The 19,767-nt window shown below is 45.0% G+C and overlaps 1 protein-coding gene and 1 long non-coding RNA gene across 8 annotated transcripts in view; one reads left to right on the forward strand and one right to left on the reverse strand.

The window, feature by feature from the left end:
• Positions 1-1,970: 1,970 nt before the first annotated feature.
• On the reverse strand, positions 1,971-5,219 carry LOC144336350 (uncharacterized). Its single transcript, XR_013408043.1, has 2 exons — positions 4,497-5,219; positions 1,971-4,182 (listed from the first exon to the last, which is right to left on the reverse strand). It is a non-coding gene; the product is annotated as an uncharacterized LOC144336350 (long non-coding RNA).
• Positions 5,220-5,386: 167 nt separating this feature from the next.
• Positions 5,387-19,767, forward strand: part of DGKH (diacylglycerol kinase eta) — a 204,342-nt gene continuing 189,961 nt past the window's right edge. For 3 of the 7 annotated variants that reach the window (XR_013408040.1, XR_013408041.1, XM_077974407.1), the window contains exons 1-2: positions 5,531-5,716; positions 13,530-13,733. Coding sequence is in view for 4 of the 7 variants with exons in the window: in XM_077974407.1 (XP_077830533.1) it covers positions 5,657-5,716; positions 13,530-13,733 (264 nt within the window). In the remaining 3 variants the exon portion in view is untranslated. Of the gene's footprint in view, positions 5,717-11,262; positions 12,880-13,529; positions 13,734-19,767 lie in introns of those variants that run through there. The other 4 variants (XR_013408042.1, XM_077974409.1, XM_028837488.2 and 1 more) reach the window with 2 other exon arrangements.

Consider the following 19,767-nt stretch of genomic DNA (forward strand, 5'->3'; position numbering starts at 1 on the left):
ATAGCCCTCAGCTGTTTTGAGTCTTCCAGCATCAGCTGCCAGAATATGAGTGAGCCAAGTAAACCTATAGATTCCTGGCAGAGTCAAAAGTAAGACCCCTCTAGATAGGTGGCTCCATAGGGCATGAACTACTTCCATGTGGAACAAGTCTCACTGAAGAGAAGCTCACAGCAAAACATAAAGCTTGCAAGGAAACAAGCCACCACAAATATGACTCAGCAAAGGCAACAAAGGCGAGAATTTACACATCAGCAACTCTAGATAATAGAACTTGAAACCCACTTCTAAATAAATGTGTTTAAAATGTTTAAAAAGACAAAGAAAGACTAGACTCTAAGCTAAAGTAAGATATTATGAAGAAAGAATGTGTAAATCTGAAAAATAATGAACATTCTAGAAATGCAAATAAATAAAAAGTCAATGGACATATTAAAGAGTAGACTGAATATAATTGCAAAGAGAATTAGAGAATCAGGTAATAAATATGAGGAAATTACCCAAGACTAGCAAAGAGAAGTAAAAAGATGGAAAATACCAAAGAAAAATGAAGACATGGAGGATAAAATGAGAAACTCCAGCCCACATCTAATAGGAACGCTAGAAGGATAAAACAGAGGAGAATGCATGGAGTAGGGGCTGGGGTAAGTAATATTTGAATACATAAGGGCTGACAAATTTCCAGAATTGAAGGATTTGGGTCTTCAGGTTAAAATGCACACCAAATCCTGAACAAGATATCCAAAAACAAAACCCACCTTGACACAATGCAATGATGCAAATATCAACTGAAAAAAGAAAACGTTAACTAGAGAGACAAAAAAATCTGTGATAATGAGACTGACTGCAGACTTCTAATCAACAGCAGCAGATGACCAAAGATAATGGAATAGTCACTTTGAAATGTTAGTATCAATAATGTCAATTTAGAATTCTCTAGCTGATAAAATTATTACTCAAAAGCATAAGGGAAATGGAGTGACAGTGATATACAAATATGTAGAAAATTTTACCCACAGACCTTTGGTGAAAGAACTCCTAAAGAATGTGCTTCCTCAAGACAGAAATTGAGCCCAAAAGGAAAGCCTGGGATACAGAAAGCAAGCAATAAGAGAAAACATTGGTAAAATATTCTGGTAAATTGAATTAGATGATAACTATAAAAGCAGTGACAATGATGACTAATCAGAAGACAATTTAAAATAAGAGGGAATTTAAAAATACCAGACAGTAATACATAGTTTATATGTGGGGAATTTGAGAGTTAAAATGTTTTCTTCTGTTTGTTTAAGATCTGGAAAAGAAGGGGGAGATATTAACTAAGCTCTGATATTAACTATAAATGTTAATATTTTAAGGGTAATCACTAAGAATTGAAACAGAAGGTATAAATTTTAAATCAGTAGAATTGTTTAGAAAAGTGAGTAAACTAAAGAAAACTCAATCAATTCGATCAATAAAACGGAAGACAAGACAGGAGGAAAAAAAAGCAAAGAAAAAGAAAGTGAAATGAATACAAAATGAGAATGTGGTAATAAATCCAAAGATAGTCATCATAATGTAACAGAGTGTGCTAGTTTTCAGCAAAATCTGTTATGTCTTCCGTAGTAATAGAACTGTGGTTGGGATATGGCTGGCCAGCTAGTGAACTCATTTTCCTGCTCCTTTGCCACTAGCTACAGTCATGAAACTAAGTTCTGGCCATTGGGATATGAGCAGGTGAGAAGTGGGGTCACTCACTTCTGGGTCTGGGCCTTAGGCAGTTGGGTTTCTGCTCCTTTGCGCTCTCTTCTTCCTTTCTTAAACAGGGTCTCCCTAATCAGCTTTCACCCTGTAGATAAGGGCAATGCTCTAGAAATTGGAACGGCAATGTGGAGCAAAAGGAGCCACCCCGAACAACCTGACCACTAATCCTGGCACTGTTCCATGAGAGAAAGCAACACTGTGTGTCTGCTGAGGCAGGGGGAAGGATCTTTCTTATAACAACTTTTTATTCTAATTAACAGACATGATAAATGAAAACAGATGAAAATAGACTACTAAAAGGCAGACGCTCAGAATGGGTCAATAATATAAAAATTCAAGTGTTATTTACAAGACACGCTTAAAACGTAATGACTCAGACTGGTTTAAAATAAAGAGATGGAGAGATATTCTTGGCAACCACTAACAAAAATCTACAAAATAGAATCGTACAAAACAGAATTTAAGGGGAAAAACAATGGATAGCTGTCGTAGTCTGTTTCGGTTGCTGTAACAACATACCATAGACCGGGTGGCTAATAAACAACAGAAATGTATTTCTTACAGTTCTGGAGGCTGGGAAGTCCAAGATGCGGATGTGTTGTCTGGTGAGGGCCTGTTTCCTCACAGTCAGCCATCTGCTCACTTTAACCTCACATGGCAGAAGGAGTGAAAAGTCTCTCTCTGGACCCCATTTATGAGGGTTCAACCCTCATGACCAAACAGTCTTCCAAAATCCTCACTTCCTAATGCCATCACCCTGGGAATGAGGATTTCAACATATGAATTTTGGGGAGACATAAACATTCAGACCATAGAAACACGCAAATATATAATGACCTGAACTGGGCAAACTGAGTTCGAGTCCTGGCTCTGAAGTTTATACAGTAGAACCTTGGGCAGATTGCTTTATTCCCTTGTAGCTTCAGTTTCCATTTCTATAAAAGTTGATAACAATATATCTTTTGCAGAACTGTCAGAATGAAATGAGATAATGCATGGGAAAACGATTTTCTATAAGCCACAAAAATATAGTAACTCAAGGTACATCACATAATTAATTCATTCCACAAACACTAAGCACCTACTGTCAGGAACTGTACTGGGAACTAAGAAGACGAAAGTAAGTCTGTCATAATACTTGCCATCAGAAGACTATACATAAAAACTGAGTTTAATAAAGTCTTCTAAAGCATTATAATTGGGGGAGAGAGAGGCATTTAGTGTAGGGAAAGTGCAGTGAAATCAGTTCTAACCTGCAGCAGGGTCAGAAATGATTTCATAACGAATGTGACTCTCAGGGTGAATCTTGAAAGAGCAGGTAAACTTAGACAGGCTGAGTAACAGAAAGCACACTCCATGTGAGCGCACAGCATAAAAATAAGTGGCCCAATAGGGAATGGTGGTGCAAGAAACTCAGTGTTTAAAGAGACTGGAGACTTAGGCCCTGGCTAAGATATTGGGACTTTACCCTACAGGCTATGGGGAGCCATTGCCAGGGCTGATGTGGGGAATGACTTGGTCAAAAATTTGTATTTTAGAAGGCTTACTTCGGTCACAACGTGAGATGGCAAGGGTGGAGATGCAACAAACTTAGAGGCAGTGAGACTAATAAGGAGAGTAATGTAGTGTTTCAGGGTCTTGAAACAAGAGACCTGAAACTAGGCAAAAAGCAGTGGAATGGAGGGAAGGTGATAGACAGAAATGATAGGTGCATGGATGGGCAGACAGCAGATGAGAGAAGGAAAAGCCTGGGATAATTTCCAGATTTCTCCTTTGGGTGACTAAGTGGATCGTGGTGACATTTACTGAGAATGAGACTAGAGAGAAAAGCCAGCTGGCAGGAAAGTTGAGTTCTGTTTTAGTCAATTTGAGTTTAAGACCGGTGGGACATCTGGGTAGAGATTTCTGGTAAAAAGTTCGTTTTATAGAACTGGAGATGTGGGACAGAAATGGAAATTTATGAGTTATCAGCACATGGTTGGTAACTGAAGCCATGTGAAGGTCTGGATAGACCACTTATTGTGCCTAGGCAGCATTAGAGACAGACTAAGGGCAAGACCATTTAGACTCTCCAACATGTAAGAAGTGGCGGAGCAAGCAAAGGTTAGGAAACACAGAGATCGAGGTGTCACAGAGCCAATAAAAGGGATGGTTTCAAGAATAAAAATCTGGGCCAGGTGCATCGGCTCACTCCTGTAATCCCAGCATTTTGGGAGGCCCAGACCAAAGGATCGCTTGAGGCCAACTTGGGTAACATAGTTAGTCCCCTCTCGTCTCTACTAACAATAAAACAATTAGCTGGACTTTGCAGCGCCCATCTGTAATCCCACTACTGGAGAGGCTGAGGTGGGAGGATGGCTTGAGGCCAGGAGGTCGAGGATACAGGGAGCCAGGATCGCGCCACTGTACTCCAGCTTGGGCAACAGAGCGAGATCCTATCTGAAAATAAATACACAAATAAATAAAAATCTGATCGACAATGCAAACGCCGCAAATAGGTCAAGTAAGACCGGCATTGGAAAATATCCAATGGTTTAGGGGATTTTCAAAACTATGAGGTGACTTTTGTCAGTGCAGTCCCCGTGGAACAGCAGGCACAGAAGTCGGTTTTCAGGATCCTGAAGAATTAGTGGGCTGGGGACAGGCTAGATCAATTAAGTGTTTTTGACTTGCCGATTTGTTTTTAAAATTTGCCAATGCATTTGACATGATGGCATGATTGAGGGTCCTGAAAAGATGTTGAAAGAACGAACCTGAAAGCCCAGGATGGGGAATAACCTGTGTAAAGCCAGTCACACTTGGACTGGAACTAGATGAAAGTCGCTTTCAATGCCAAGATGATCCGAAATGCTATCTGAAACGCTTTTACAAAGGGCAGGAGGAGACTTGCTGTTTATTGAGCGCTCACTGAGAGCCATCCCGTGTCCTAATTTGAGTCTAGGGATAAAACTGGAAGACAGATCGACTCCTTAGCCGGTTCTTTCCATGAAAACGTTGATAATGAATTTAAAAAGCACTCCCTCAAGTTTAACCTCTCCTGTAGTTGGTAACCCATCTGCATTCTTTAGAACGTCACAAGGAAGAAACCGTGCCCGGCGCAGCTTGCCCTGGAGCGCAGCTGGAGTGCGACTGAGTCTTCGCTCCGCTGAAGCCGGTTACTGTCCAGTGGGATTTCGCTCAAGCTTCAGCACCCCCAGGAGGGGAGGCGCCTACAGCGCGGGCCGCCAGCGTTTGGAGGGAGGCGGGCGCGGGCTGCAGGCACCGGGAGACTGCAAGAGCGAGAGACAGGGGCGCTGGGAGGCGTCTCCCGGGACCCATGTGTGCTCCGGTCGCCAGCGCGGTGGCCTGCCTAGCCCAGCCCAGCCCGGGCTTTCCTCACCACTCTCCGCGCGCCCAGCCCTGGGGGAGGCCGCTCCTCTCCGCGCCGCCGCCGGGTGCCCGTGACCACCCGGCGGCCGCTTTCGGTTCCGCGCCTTATAAGGCCTGACAGGGGGGTCACGTGCGTCCCGGGCCGCCCGCCGGGAGGACGGGGCGGCGGGGGGGGAGGGGCGGGCAGCGGGGAGGAAAAGGGGAGGGCGCCGGGGGCGGAGGAAGGAGCGAGGGGCGGTTTCTGCGCCCGTGGGAGGCGGCGGCGGCGGCAGGGAGCGGACCGTTCGGAGCCGCGCAGGGGAGCGGGACCGTGGAGAAGGAGGAGGCGGCGGAGGAGGAAGGGACCGGCGCGGGGGCGGGAGAGCGCGGCGGAAGCCGGAGACGGCGGGTGGGCCGGTGGCTGGCCCTGGGCGGGGAGTCGGGGCGGCGGCGGCTGCCGAGAGGGACCGCGGCGAGAGAAGCGCATCCAGCAGCCCCGGCGCAGCGGCGGCGGCGGGGACCCGGGTCCGCGCGCCCGGGCGGCCGGCGGGCGCGGGCCGGCGCGATGGAGCCGCAGCACGTGCGCCCCGCGCCTGGCGCCCACAGCCCAGCGTGGGAGGAACCGGTGGGTACCGCGCCCGCGCCCACCCCCTCCCGCTTCTCCTCTGCTCCCCCCGCCCGGGCCGGGTTCCGTTCAGGAAATGGCCCGGGATGAGGTCCCCAGCTGCTTCCCAGCCGGGGCAGCGCTTCCTCCGCCGCCCGGGCTCCTCCTCGCGCGCCGCCTGGAGCGCCTTTGTCCGGCTGATCGAGGCTCTCCGCGAGCAACCGCTGGCGAACCGCTGGCGACGGCCCTGCGAGGACCGTTTCCCGGCTTCATCGACTCAACTTTTCACTTGCTTTGAGAGCGTGGGATGTAGGCGGGGGAGAGGAGAAGCCAGGCTGCGCGGTCGGCGTGGGGAGTCGGAAGAGCCCGGTTTTCCCTGCCGAGACCGCGCCCTGGTCGTCACCTGGGCGCGCAGGTTCCCGGGGACCCGCGCCTGGAGAGGGTGAGCGCGGCGCGGAGCCCAGAACCACGCCTCCGACTCCTGCCCGCCGCTAAAGCTTGGGCGTCTGGAGGGTGCAACGGGTTTTGCCGGGGACGAAGCTGAAAGCTGACTTCGCTTTCGCCTGGGATTTCGCTGCACACGCAACGCGGAGGTTGAGTAATTTTAGGAGCCAAGAGTAGTGTGTGTGCATGTCTTATGTGTGCAGGGACAAGGAGGAAGAGACCGGGGGGCTTTGGATTTGTTCCCTCAAACTCCCTCAACTTCCTTCTTTCTTCCGATTCTAACAGAACCGTCTCACATCCCTCCAGGGATTCCACCCCGGAATGCCCCTCTCTCACTCAGAGCTCTGGAAGCCTGTGTGGGCTGCCTTTTCCCTGGCGTCGAATTTTGGCTCTCCACACCCTGCCTCGATATTTGCTACTCCCTCTTGGTTGACATTCTGAGCCAGTCTGAAAAGCCCCGTCCGAAATTTCTGGCCTCACCCGTGTTCCGGTCAACGTGTTCGGATGCTGGTTTCCCAGGGACTCTCCGAGTCTGCTCAGGCCGGCCCTCTGCCTGTTGAGAGCCGCTAGGTCAGGTGCCAGGGTTGGCTGTCCTTTTTCTTTTCTAAGTATCTACGCTGTCAGCTCCTTTGCTCAGAGTACGTTTCTCGGCTTGATTCCTGACCTTTCAGAAGCGTCCTTCGACTCTGATCCCTCTGCATCTGCAGCTGTCTTTGCTTTCGTGAATTTGAACATGTCGTCAGGTTGCCCATCTGCTCAGGTTTCTTCCATTGTGGTTATCACGGGGGCTTAAGCTAGTCTCCAAATTAAAAATACAATCCAGTTTTGAAGTTTAAATCAAAGATCATTGAGAACTAAATTCAGTGACTTTACTTTTAAACTTTCCTGTAGGAACCTGGATACTTTAAGCCAACACCAATCACAATGGAAATATCCGGGTGTATGTTACTTTCCTTTAGGCTGCTGATGTCAGAACTACTTGACATTTAGAAGATTAGAGAAAGAAGTTTTTTTTTTTTCTTCTCTAAAGTGACAAATGAAATGCTCATTTATTTTCCACAGAAAATATTCAGTTTCCAGTCTTAGCACTGGAGCTTTTTAAAACTAGAGCCCTAACATGAATGGACTGCAATGCTTTATCCAGACTGCAGAACCATCTTTTAAAAATTAAGTTTATTTTCTTTAAACACTGAAGACCTTTTCATTTGCTCTGCACCTATTTTCATTCCGCACCTATTATGTTCCAGGACTGTTGGATAGCAGTTACCAACAACAGAGAGACAGATCCTTGACCTCAGAAAGCTGAAGTTCTTAACTAAACAGAATGTCTTATTTCATATATGTTAATGGTTTACAATCAGAAAGTCACAGAAAATACATTAGAGATCATGGGTGTGAGGCTTCAAATAATACTTTTTACAAGCGACTTTATTCTAAACCCTGTGGTCACACAGATATGACCAAGTCCATCTAAGAACTAACAAGGGGAATTCTCATTTAACTTCTTAAAAAAAGACAATTTATCCAAATTACTAAAAAGTGGCATATAAGGATAAATGTGGGATACATTAGGGAAAAAAGTGTTTAAATGTTAAATCTTCCAGGCATTTGTAGCAAGGGGAAGGGGGATGGAGAGACAATTTAATCTACATATGTTTTGAAGGGACACAAAATCCATCAGAATTGGGGATTTGTGACCTTTTTTGGGGTCAGCAATCCCTTTAAGAATCTGATCAAAGCTATGGACCCTCTTTCCCTCAAACATGCACTAATGTGACATACATGTTACATACATATATTTTATATATGTATTTATGTGTGTGTGTATATATATGTAAAACATTTTAATACAATTTCAAGAGTATCACAGATTTCTTTAAGACCAATCTGGATCCTCAAGGACCTCAGGTTAGAAACACCTGCTTTGACTTGGACTCCGTTTCAAAGTTTTTTTTTTAATTTAAAAACTTTATGTTTATTTTTTTTGAGACAGGGACTTGCTCTGTTGCCCAGGCTGGAGTGCAGTGCTGTGATCCTAGCTCACTGCAGCCAGGAACTCCTGTACCAGAGGGATCCTCCCGCCTCAGCCTCCTGAGTAGCTAGGACTATAGGCACATGCCACCACGCTGGGCTCATTTTGGATATTTTTGTAGAGGTGGGATCTACCCAGGCTGGTCTCAAACTTGTGGCCTTAAGGGATCCTCCTGACGTGGCATCCCAAAGAGCTAGGATTACAGGTCAGAGTTTATAAAATTTGCTTTTTAAATTCAAATATAGGCAACTTAATGCTTTACCATAAAAGTATGCTCATTTACATTTATGAAAAGAAATGTTCAATACTGAACAATATTGAATACGCTTAATATTCATTCTGTTCAATAATGAACAGATCCTGTTGCATTATCCCTTACGGGATAACATAAGGGCATGTACATATAACAATAGCATACGTGTAACCATTTACTCTCCTCATTGTTTGAGACAGTGTCTCACTGTGTCACCCAGGCTGGAGTGCAGGGGCCAGATTCTCAGCTCACTGCAACCTCTGCCTCCTGGGCTCAAGCAATTCTCCTACTTCAGCCTCCCAAGTAGCTGGGACTATAGGTCCTTGCCACCATGCCGGGCTAATTTTGGCATTTTCTTGTATAGATGGGCATGGTGCTGCGCACCTGTAGTCCCAGCTATGTTGCCCAGACTGGCCTTGAACTCCTGGGCTCAAGCAATCTGTCCACCTCAGCCTCCTAAAGTGCTGGGATTACTGGCATGAGCCACTGCACCTGGCCTGTTCTTACTCATTTTTGATAGAACCTAAAACATGATAGTGTGATTCTGCATGTAACTATTCAGGCAGAAGAGCAAACACAGTATCAGGAATTAATGATGACAGACAGTAAAGAGAACAGGACTTTTCTTTCTTTTTTGTTTTCGAGACAGAGTGTCGCTCTGTTGCCCAGGCAGGAGTGCAGTGGTGCCATCTTGACTCACTGCAACCTCCACCTCCTGGATTCAAGCGATTCTCCTGCCTCAGCCTCCCGAGTAGCTGGGATTACAGGCGCCTGCCACCATGCCCGGCTAATTTTTTGTATTTTTAGTAGAGACGGGGTTTCACCTTGTTAGCCAGGATGGTCCCGATCTCCTGACCTCGTGATCCACTCACCTCAGCCTCCCAAAGTTTTGGGATTACAGGGATGAGCCACCGCGCCCGGCCCAGCACTTCTTTCTTAAAATGCAGCCATGTTCAGCTGTTGCTGAACTTTACGACACGATTGGGAGATGAACTGAAGTTAGTTAAGTGAACCATTTAAATAAATGATCAGCCTTATTCTGGCTAAGTCATTGTCCTAAAGAAGATAAATTTTAGCATTCTAAGTTTCTGTGTATTTTCTTTAATGCTAGCTTTGAAATGCAATCAAATTTCAGTGGAAATAGAGGCATAACCTAAATTTCTAATCAATTAAAAAATACTTTAGTGGTGGGCATGGGTGGGTAGAAAGATATTTAGCCAAACAAGCCTTACTGGGGGGAAAATAGGTAGTTAGAATTCTAGCCAACACTTCAAAAATGGGGAAGTACTTACAAAGTAGTCCTTAGTAGGGGGATGCTAGAGTACACTTATTAAAATTTGCTTTTGGTGCAGTGTCTCACGCCTGTAATCCCAACACTTTGGGAGGCCAAAGTGGGAGGATCTCTTGAGGCCAGGAGTTTGAGACCAGCCTGGGGAAGATGACCAGACCCTGTGTCTAAACAACAACAACAACAACAAAACTAGCCAGGCCTGGTGATGCATGTCTGTAGTCCCAGCTATCCTGTGACTACCCTGGGAGGCTGATGCCAGAGGAGCCTTTGAGCCCGGAGTTTAAGGACGCAGTGAGCTGTGATTGGCCATTGCACTCCAGCCTGGGCAAGAGAGCAAGAACTTGTCTCTAAAAAAAGAAAAAAAAATTGCTTTATTTTGAAATGGTTTTATACTAGTTAGTGCTGATAAAAGTATCCAGGTCTAAAGGAAAATTAGGAAGGAAAGAGTTTCAGAGGATAGGGCCAAAATAGAAATGAGAGGTTATAAACACCTTTGCATTAGGTCTAGATGATGAAAGGTTTTTGCCTCAGGTACAAGGATGACCATATGTATATGCAGTTAATATCACGATTAATCCCCAAATCTTTTTCATGCAGGTAACAACTAAGGAAATGGTAATAAGTTAAAAGTTTTGAATGTTAAATTCTGAATATGTAGCAAATAGCGTGTTCTTGAGTTTTAATTAAGGCAGTTTCTCAATGCCTGTACTTGGTCAACCTGCAGTATTCTTTGATTGCATGGTTCCTTATTGATTAGGAACACAAGTCCTAGAACACGGCTATATTTTAAGTGCCGGCTTGAGCTCTTCAGGATATAAAATGTAACATTCTGCGTATTTATGGTACATTATTTAGGATAAAACCATAGAACATATGAGATTTAAAAGTTGCCAATGGGTATAATACCCCTTTTGTTATGAGTAGTGATCAGTAAAAATATAATTCAAAATACCTCTGTAGAAAATAATACACTAATATTCATAAAGTTGGTATCAGCATGAAATTTGGCTGTGACTTACACATCTTCAGTCCAACAGGTGTTCTTTATTTTAGTGGGCCAGGATCTCTATTAAGTAAAAACCTAATGTAGGGGTAGCTACCACCTGTTTCCATTTCATCCTGAATGCAGTGTCTACACAGCTTATGTTCAAGTCTTTAATAGTGTCTTTGTCATATGTTCTGAACAGAGATTTCAAAGTAACAATAAAAATGTAAGATGTATCTAAGCAATTATTGGAAAATCTGAAATCACTAAGTAAGGAAAAGATCAAGGAATTCTTATAAATCAAATAAATAATGTAAGATACCTCATATTTGAAATTGTTTCAGTTGCTATTTTGAGCTACATGGTTGAAATGGTTGGAAAGATTGAGACCTTGATGTAATACTTTTAAAGAAGGTGAAGTACATTGCAGGTACACAGTGCACAAATTAGATAGTCATTCTATAAACTTCTAATTTACAGATAAGACCGAGAAGAGGGTAGTAAGTCAGGTATCTTAAATAATGGATTCGTTGAAACTGGCTCTTCAGAAGAGGTGATTGCAGAAGTGCAAAGCTGGCTCTCAGGTTAAATCTTTATGCGAAAAGAATACCTTTACTCTGAGGTATTAATGGCTCAGCTCTGGGATATGAAACTTTTTAAGTATCTTTAAGCAATCAGTGTCTGAATCAAAGGGTGAGGTGTGTAATCTGACCTCTTAAAATCACAAAATCAGCGTGGGCATGAGATAATGCCTTTCAGTTTAATCACTCGCTGCCTGGATTCTGGAAAATGTTGCTGTATAAAACAAAGTATGAATAGAAGTATATAGTAACTGACAGACTGATTTTTGTTATAGTGTGGTAAAGTGAATAGAACATTAGAATAGTAACCGCATGATTTTGACTTTAATCCCAGTTTGTAATTTGGGGCCTTAGTTTCTTTACATTAAAAGAGAGGACTAAACTAAGTTTATTATTTCAAAAGACCCTTTACTAGGTGTCCTTGTCTACGTTTCCAAAATATTGGACTTGTCCATGACCAAACAGGTGGGGATGAAGGCCATTATTTTGATTATTTTTCTCTTTTAAGAATTTCCAGAAATATGTTCTTTGCAGATAAAGAATTACACATTTGTAGAGCTCTAAGCGCTCTTAAAATTCATTTTGCCCAACTCCTTCCTTTCCTAAAGGAGTCAATATTAGCTGCAGAAATAGCTTCTCTGTTATTACTACATAGCAGCAGTCTGCTGTCTTTAAATATTTGAACTAAACACATTTTACATCTTAATGAATTTAATTTACGATGTGATGTCCAGTATTGGGATTGCATACTATTTCTTAAAACTTCTTAGAACTGTTAGCTCTAATAAATCAAATTTCTTGTTGGGAGTAAGACTGCAAGTTAAAAAAACAAAACAAAACAAAAAAACAGAACCTTAGCTTGGAGGAACCTTAAAGGTCATGTCAACTGAAAAAATACGAAAGGAATGGGTACTGAAAGGCATGAACATGATAATAGAGATTGAATGCTTTCTCCAGGTGGAGAGACTCCACAGTCTGGCAGGGACTTTTTGTCTTATTTAAAAATATAGCTAACACCAGTTTGGTGTTCTCTTTGGATGACAAGAGGGATCAGTCGTTTTAGTGTCTTCTCCCGCAGCCCCCTCACACCTGTGAGGCTTCTTTGACGTTGAGCGTGCACAACCCGCTGCCAGTCCGCGGTTCCCAAGTGCTCGCGCAGCCAGCTCGCAGGGGAGTTGTGCGCGGTGGCTACAGCCTGTTGATCCCATTTCCTCTTGCTCTAGTGCGGGCTAGGGAGTGGCTCTGCCAGGACTTCCAAGGCTTTTTGTCTCGGGTACTGGTGTTCGCATGGCTCGAGTGTATTGTTTTCTTCCAGGCAATCTCGGTTAGCGCTTCAGCTTAGACAGTTCTTGTGCATTCTGTCGTCTTGGGCTGCGTGTAGTCTCTTGTTTCTGCGCTTTCTCCACGCCCTTCCCAGTTTCCTGTTAGCCGAAGGGGATCGCTCTTTCTGAACGAAAAGTTCTCAGAGCGGAGCTGAACCTCCCGGAAAATGCTCTTCTCTTCCGTGTGCGCCGGATGGGGGTGGGGGTGGGCCAGAAACTGAACGCCGCAGTCGGGAGAGCTGAGAGGATCGGACGGCCCTGGCGGAGGCGGGAGAGGTACGGTCCTCGGAGTGGGGCTGGGGGTCGGGAGACCGACGAGGGGCAGCGCCCGACTGTCTTGGGGGCAGAGGGGACTTTTATTCAGCTGGAACCACGCGGCGAGGCCCAAGTGTCTCTGGAGAGATTCGGGGTCCAGGAGGTGGCGGGTGCACCCAAGGGTGCCGGGAGGAAGCTCCGGGTTTCCATTCTTCCCCAGGCATCGGTGTTGCCCCTGCTGCCCAGAAGTGCGGGCATCGTCACTGCGGGGTGGGCTGCAGAGGTTTCCTGCCTCCCCCACCCTCCTGTCCATCCCGGGGACCCCAGATCGTAGAGGGAGTGGAAGAGATGTTGTTCCAAACCCTGTCACCCCATCCTCTCTACCCGCGCTGGTCCTATCCGAGGCTGGGTGCGCGGGGGTTCCAGGCGGGCGGGGGTCAGCGACCCTTGCGCCCAGACGTGGCCGCCGCTCCGGCGGGAACCGGGCGGAGGAGCCGGGTGGACTCCTGCCTGGAGGGCTCCTGTCCCGGGCGACCCTTCTCCCGCGGGGGTAGCTGGGGGAACGGAAGATGGCGGCGGCGGCCGGGCGCGGGGTTCCGGGCTCCGCTTGGGCAGAACCCACCCGCTGACCGCCGCCGCCGCCCCCGGCGGGCGGTGCTGTGTCCCTGCAGGAGTCGGAGAGGATGGCAGGGGCCGGAGGCCAGCACCACCCTCCGGGCGCCGCTGGAGGAGCGGCCGCCGGAGCCGGCGCCGCGGTCCCCTCAGCTGCTGCCTCAGCGGGGCCGGGAGAGGATTCGTCTGACAGCGAAGCGGAGCAAGAGGGACCCCAGAAACTGATCCGCAAAGTGTCCACCTCCGGGCAGATCCGGACCAAGGTAGGGCGGAGGAGGCGGGCCTGAAGGCCGCGTGGAAAGCGGGAGGTGGAGAGGGCGCGGGGGCGCTGGAGCGCTGGAGCGCGCCGGGCGATCCCGGGAAGGCGGGGAAGGCGGGGATGGTGGGGAAGGCGGGGATAGTGGGGATGGTGAGGCGGGGCGGGGCCTGGGGCGCGGGCGGGGCGGGGCGGGGCGGAGCCCGGGGGGTCGCTGGACCGCGGTGCTGCGGCCAGGATTCCCGGCTGGCGCGCGGGAGGCTACGAGCCTGGGCTCCCAGGGAATTCGGCTGGCAGAGGCGGGTGCAGGGAACCCGCGGCTCGGCGGGAGCGTGGGAAAAAGCTGACGCGCAGTCGCGAGTTCCCACTTAGGGAACTTAAAACGAGAGTTTCAATTTTTCTTCCCTGCTGTTCGGGGGAGCGTGTGCGTGTGCTGGCCAACCAGCACGCGCTGCAGTGAGCCCTGCTGCTTTCCCTCTTAGGCCCGCTCAGAGGGTGGGTGGGAGGTGGCACCGGTCAGCCTTTCCTGCCTCTCTGCCTCCTGCTGCAGTCTGGGGGGCAGAAGCCCCGAGGCAGGCCAGTGGGACATCGTGCTTGCGGCTTAACCGCACCCTGCGTGGCTCTAAGGGCTGGCCTGGCTTTCTTGTCGCAGATTCCCGCCAAGTGCAGGGTTCAGAACCATGCGTCCGTGGTTCTTTTTAATAATGAAAAGTTGTCTCTGTGCTATGTGGACATTAGAATGGTGTATTATTCTTGTTAATGGAGCTTGTTCTGTCGACCTGTGAGGTCTCAAAGTTAATTTTTAATTTGATCATGAACATACACAAAGCAAATGCTTATGGACAGTAAAGGATTTTTATATATTCTAATTTTTATCGTAGTTTAAAAATCTTCACAGAGTCTGTTATCAGTAGGGAACTTTAATGAGGAATTTGAAAAGGGAACCAATAAAAGCATTGGCTTTGGGTACCGTCTTTAAAAATAAATTTGCAAAAAATTCATTCTACACCTATTTTTATGAAAAAATTTTCTCTAAAGTCAATGAACTCCTATTTGGAAACATAATTTTTATTAAATGCCTGTGGAGGCAGGTCACGGTGGCTCATGCCTGTAATCCCAGCACTTTGGGAGGCTGAGGCAGGCGGATCACTTGAGGCCAGGAGTTCCAGACCAGCCTGGCCAACATGGTGAAACCCCATCTCTATTAACAATACAAAAATTAGCTGGTCTTTGGGTCACGCACCTGTGATCCCAGCTCCTCTGGAGGCTGAGGCAGGAGAACCGCTTAAACCCGGGAGGCAGATGTTGCAGCGAGCAGAGATTGCGCAACTGCACTCCAGCCTGAACGACTGTTAGACTGTCCGAAAAAAGCGAGTGGATTAATGTTTGTATTAACCTGCCTCCTTATTTTCTGAAATACATATGTGTAAGAACAACACACAAGAACAACCGTTGACAAGACACACTTATTAAAGAGTTAGGGATTCAGTCACCTTAGTTAAGAGTACATCTGGTAACTCCTTTTAATAGTGACTTTTTGAGTTTGTAGTAAATTAAGAATACGGCATTTAATGTGTTTTTATAAGATTAAGGCTAAAAAGTTAGGGACTTTTTCCTAAAAGTGTTTTTAACATTTCAAATCTTAATTCTGAAAAAAGTTCATAAAACTGTGTTAATGATGGGCAAAATGGCAGGTTAAAAAAAAATTGTATGGAGGCCAGGCATGGTGGCTCACGCCTGTAATCCCAGCACTTTGGGAAAACAAGGTACCTGAGGATCACTGGAGCCCCGGGGTTCAAGGCTGCAGTGAACTGAGATCGTGCCATTGCACTCCAACCTGGGCAATGAAATGAGATTCTGTCTCTTAAATAAACAAGCAAACAAACAAACGTGTATGTTACATGTTTATATGAAATGGTCAAAATTCCATGCATACTTATATCAGGATTAACCAGTAGATTTATACTGTTCGAAAGAAAACTTAGAGATGACTCTAAATTGAATTGAATCATGTCAAACAACAAATTTGTTGGGAGTACCACTATATTTTATAGGTTTCATGCGCTCATTGTAATAGCTAAGATTATATGCTTATGGAGCCTAAAAGTAAATTTAAAAAGCACATTATTTGTGATTTTCTATCTTTCTAATAAAAACATTTAGCATATACATTTTGCCATGATGAGAGATAATTTTTGATTATGAAATGAAATATTGCTTGAATTTCAAAAGTGTATTGAATGTCAGAAATTCTGCATTTTACACTTTCTCATATGTTAGAGAGCATGTAAGTTCATCAACATTTTCATATATGAATACCTGAGATCAGGGTATAAGATTTCTGAGACCAGTGAACTTCAACCTCATACCCCATCTCCTGCAATTGGACTGTTCATGTATGTCACAGACTTTAGCATTTATGTCTTTTATCACGTATACTGATTCTCGGGGAAGAAAGTGAGAGCAATAGGGGGAATTTATAGAATGAGAACTACTAAATTTAACGTTGGTTCCCAGTCTTCAATTATGATTCAGATGATAATTTAAGGGAAGGATCTTTAGAAAAAGACAAATACTTTCTGTGTCCCCGCACAGGTGTGTAAGATGGGAGCACCTGGAGGAGAGGTAGGCCCTAAGATTAGCTCAAAGCCCAGTCTTTCTTTTTTTTTTTTTTTTTTGAGATGGAATTTCACTCTTGTTGCCCAGGCTGGAGTGCAATGGTGTGATCTCTGCTCACTGCAACCTCCGCCTCCCAGGTTCAAGTGATTTTCCTGCCCCTGCCTCAGCCTCCTGAGTAGCTGGGATTACAGGCATGCGCCACCACGCCCAGCTAATTTTTTGTTTTTAGTAAAGACGGGGTTTCTCCATGTTGGTCAGGCTGGACTCCAGACCTCAGGTGATCCGCCCACCTCTGCCTCCCAAAGTGCTGGGATTACAGGTGTGAGCCTCGGCGCTCAGCCCTGGTCATTTTTAAGACAGCACAAGCAGTTCTTGCTCATCTATCCTGCTTTGTCAGTAGGTCAAAACTGGTCAAATATGGAATGCTTCATATGGTTCAACCTAATATGTCATCATTTAACTAACCAGTTCTTTGCAGAAGTAAATATGGGTTGTTTTAGGACAGTGCACTAATCTCAGCTTTTTCATGGTGGATTTGATGACTTTTTAAGTAAAGAATGGAACTGGTATTGCTTTTGAAATCAGTGTGGCTTAATAAAATCCTCATGTATATTTTAGCACCCTCATCATAACTCCATACAGTATACTTTTTGTTCCCCTTTTCATTTTCCATTTATTCCTGGTTTCGTTGTATGTCTGTGCTGTCCTCTCTACTATTTTCCTCTTTCTCTGTTTTGAACTTTTTCCTTTCTCTGAATAACCTAAGTGGAATTTCAGGTGGTCTCATCTAGTCACTCAGGTGCTAAACACTAAATGATTTTATGGCTGCCTTTATTTCCCAAAGACAGAAAGTCACTTATGTACAAAAATGAAAGTGGTACTGATGTAGGAAAGCCAAAATGGAGTCCTAACACTTGTCATATCTCTTCCTCCTCTTTACCTTCTCGAGTTTTTGGATTTGCATTCAGACATACTGTTGTAGAGAATTTCACGGGTATTTACTGAGAATAAGACATTTTTGAAATGCTAATATAGATTCAGACAAATTGGGTTTTGAGGATGAATGCGAAAGAAGCTTTGCGTGCTTTTTGTTGGCCCACGAATACTGCAACCTTTCATTTTATGGGAATGACTGGAAGAAACTTGGTCAGGCTTACAGCCTAGGATTGTTCAACAATCATAAACCAAACAGTATAAACAAATGGTAACCATCTCAATGACTTTTTCTGCCCTTGGGTCATTTCAGCTAAGGTTAAGCTGCATGTGTCAAAAATACTTCCTGATGAGGTTTATTGTGTTCTCATTTATTTATTTTTTTGACATTCATATGTCTTCTTACAGCTAATGGCCACAAATGAGTCTCTAAATTTAGGCAGAACATACCTAAACACAAAAGATATTCAGAATTTTGCACCAACATTTTATCTAGGCTGAGGGCAGTGGCTCATGCCTGTAATCCTACCACTTTCAGAGGTCAAGGTAGGACAATCACTTGAACCCAGGAATTCAAGACTAGCTTGGGCAACAGTGAGACTCCATCTCAAAGAAAAAAACAAACCCAAAACAAGACCAAAAAACACACCAGTATTCTATCTGGATTAAGATATATTTTTGGTGCAGCAAACCACCGTGACACATGTGTATCTATGTAACAAACCTGCAGGTTCTGCACATGTAACCCAGAATTTAAAGTAAAATAAAAGAAATAAAACAAATCTTACTGCTACTACTAATTTTATATATATGTGTGTGTGTGTGTGTGTGTGTGTGTGTGTGTGTGTGTATATATATTTTTTTTTTTTTTTTTTGAGACAGAGTCTCACTCTGTTGCCAGGCTGGAGTGCAGTGGCACGATCTCAGCTCACTGCAGCCTCCGCCTCCCGGGTTCAAGCGATTCTCCTGCCTCAGCCTCCTGAGTAGCTGGGACTACAGGCACGTGCCACCACGCCCAGCTAATTTTTTGTATTTTTAGTAGAGACGGGGTTTCACCATATTGGCCAGGGTGGTCTCGATCTCTTGACCTAGTGATCCACCTGCCTTGGCCTCCCAAAGTGTTGGTATTACAGGCGTCAGCCACCATGCCCTGCCAAAAACATGTATTTTTAAGCCCAGTAAGGATAATTATCACATTCTTCAATTGATATCTTGGTTTCAATTTAATATGAAGGATGTATAAATAAACTCCTGTTCTTTTATGGTAAGGCAGTATATGAAAATATTGATTTGCATTTTTCATTGCCTTACACAATTTTAATTTGTGCCATTAAACATTATCTTTCATCACAAACCCTAGGTGAAGTATACTGGGGAAGACTTGCTCTGTGTTTTTGAAATTGTAGGTGGCAGCCCATTACGGGGTCATGATGGTTCATGGCCAACATTTAAAAGAGAAGCAGAATAAATTAGGAAATATCATTTATTAGCTAGAGTTCTGAGTGGAAACATGGGAATCATAATGATCCAAATAGATGGGAGGCCGGGCGCGGTGGCTCAAGCCTGTAATCCCAGCACTTTGGGAGGCCAAGGCGGGTGGATCACGAGGTCAGGAGATCGAGACTATCCTGGCTAACATAGTGAAACCCCGTCTCTACTAAAAATACAAAAAACTAGCCGGGTGTGGTGGCGGGCGCCTGTAGTCTCAGCTACTTGGGAGGCTGAGGCGGGAGAATGGCGTGAACCCGGGAGGCGGAGCTTGCAGTGAGCCGAGATCACGCCACTGCACTCCAGCCTGGGAGACACAGCGAGACTCCGTCTCAAAAAAAAAAAAAAAAAAAAACCAAATAGATGGGAAACAGAAACATGGCCAGAAGAATATTAGGAAATGAGAGTAAAGTGATACTGACAGGTTTATTGCTCTGAAACTCAATATGAAATGAGAAGCAAGTAGGAACTTTTACATTTTGATAGGTGGTGAGCAGAAAGATATCTCAAGCAATTAACACACGTCCAGGCCAGAAGTTGGCTAACTTTTCCCATAAAGGGCCAGATAGTAAATAGTTTAAATTCTGTGGGCCATAAGTTGTCTGCTGAAGTTATTTAGCTCAGAGAATGGAGGTTACTAAGAAGGAGAGGGTGCTGGGGAGAACTGGAGAACTCCAGAATGATTCTGGAGAATAAGTTCTTATTCTGGAGAATAGAAGAAATTATTTTGTACAACAAAGTGACTGTAGTTAATAATAAAGCATTGTATACTCGAAAATTGCCAAGAGTAGATCTTAAATGTTCTCACCCACAAAAAATTTAAGTATGTGAGCTGATGGATATATTAATTTGATTTAATCATTTCATAATGTATACATACATGAAAAATCACTCCATGTACCAGAAATATATAAAATTTTTATCAGTTATACCTTAGTAAAAAAAAGAAAAAAATTACTCTACTTTGCCATTGTAGTATCAAACAGCCATAGACAATACTT

The sequence above is a fragment of the Macaca mulatta genome, chromosome 17 (genome assembly GCF_049350105.2).
Source record: "Macaca mulatta isolate MMU2019108-1 chromosome 17, T2T-MMU8v2.0, whole genome shotgun sequence".
In the NCBI taxonomy this organism is placed as follows: Eukaryota; Metazoa; Chordata; class Mammalia; order Primates; family Cercopithecidae; genus Macaca; species Macaca mulatta.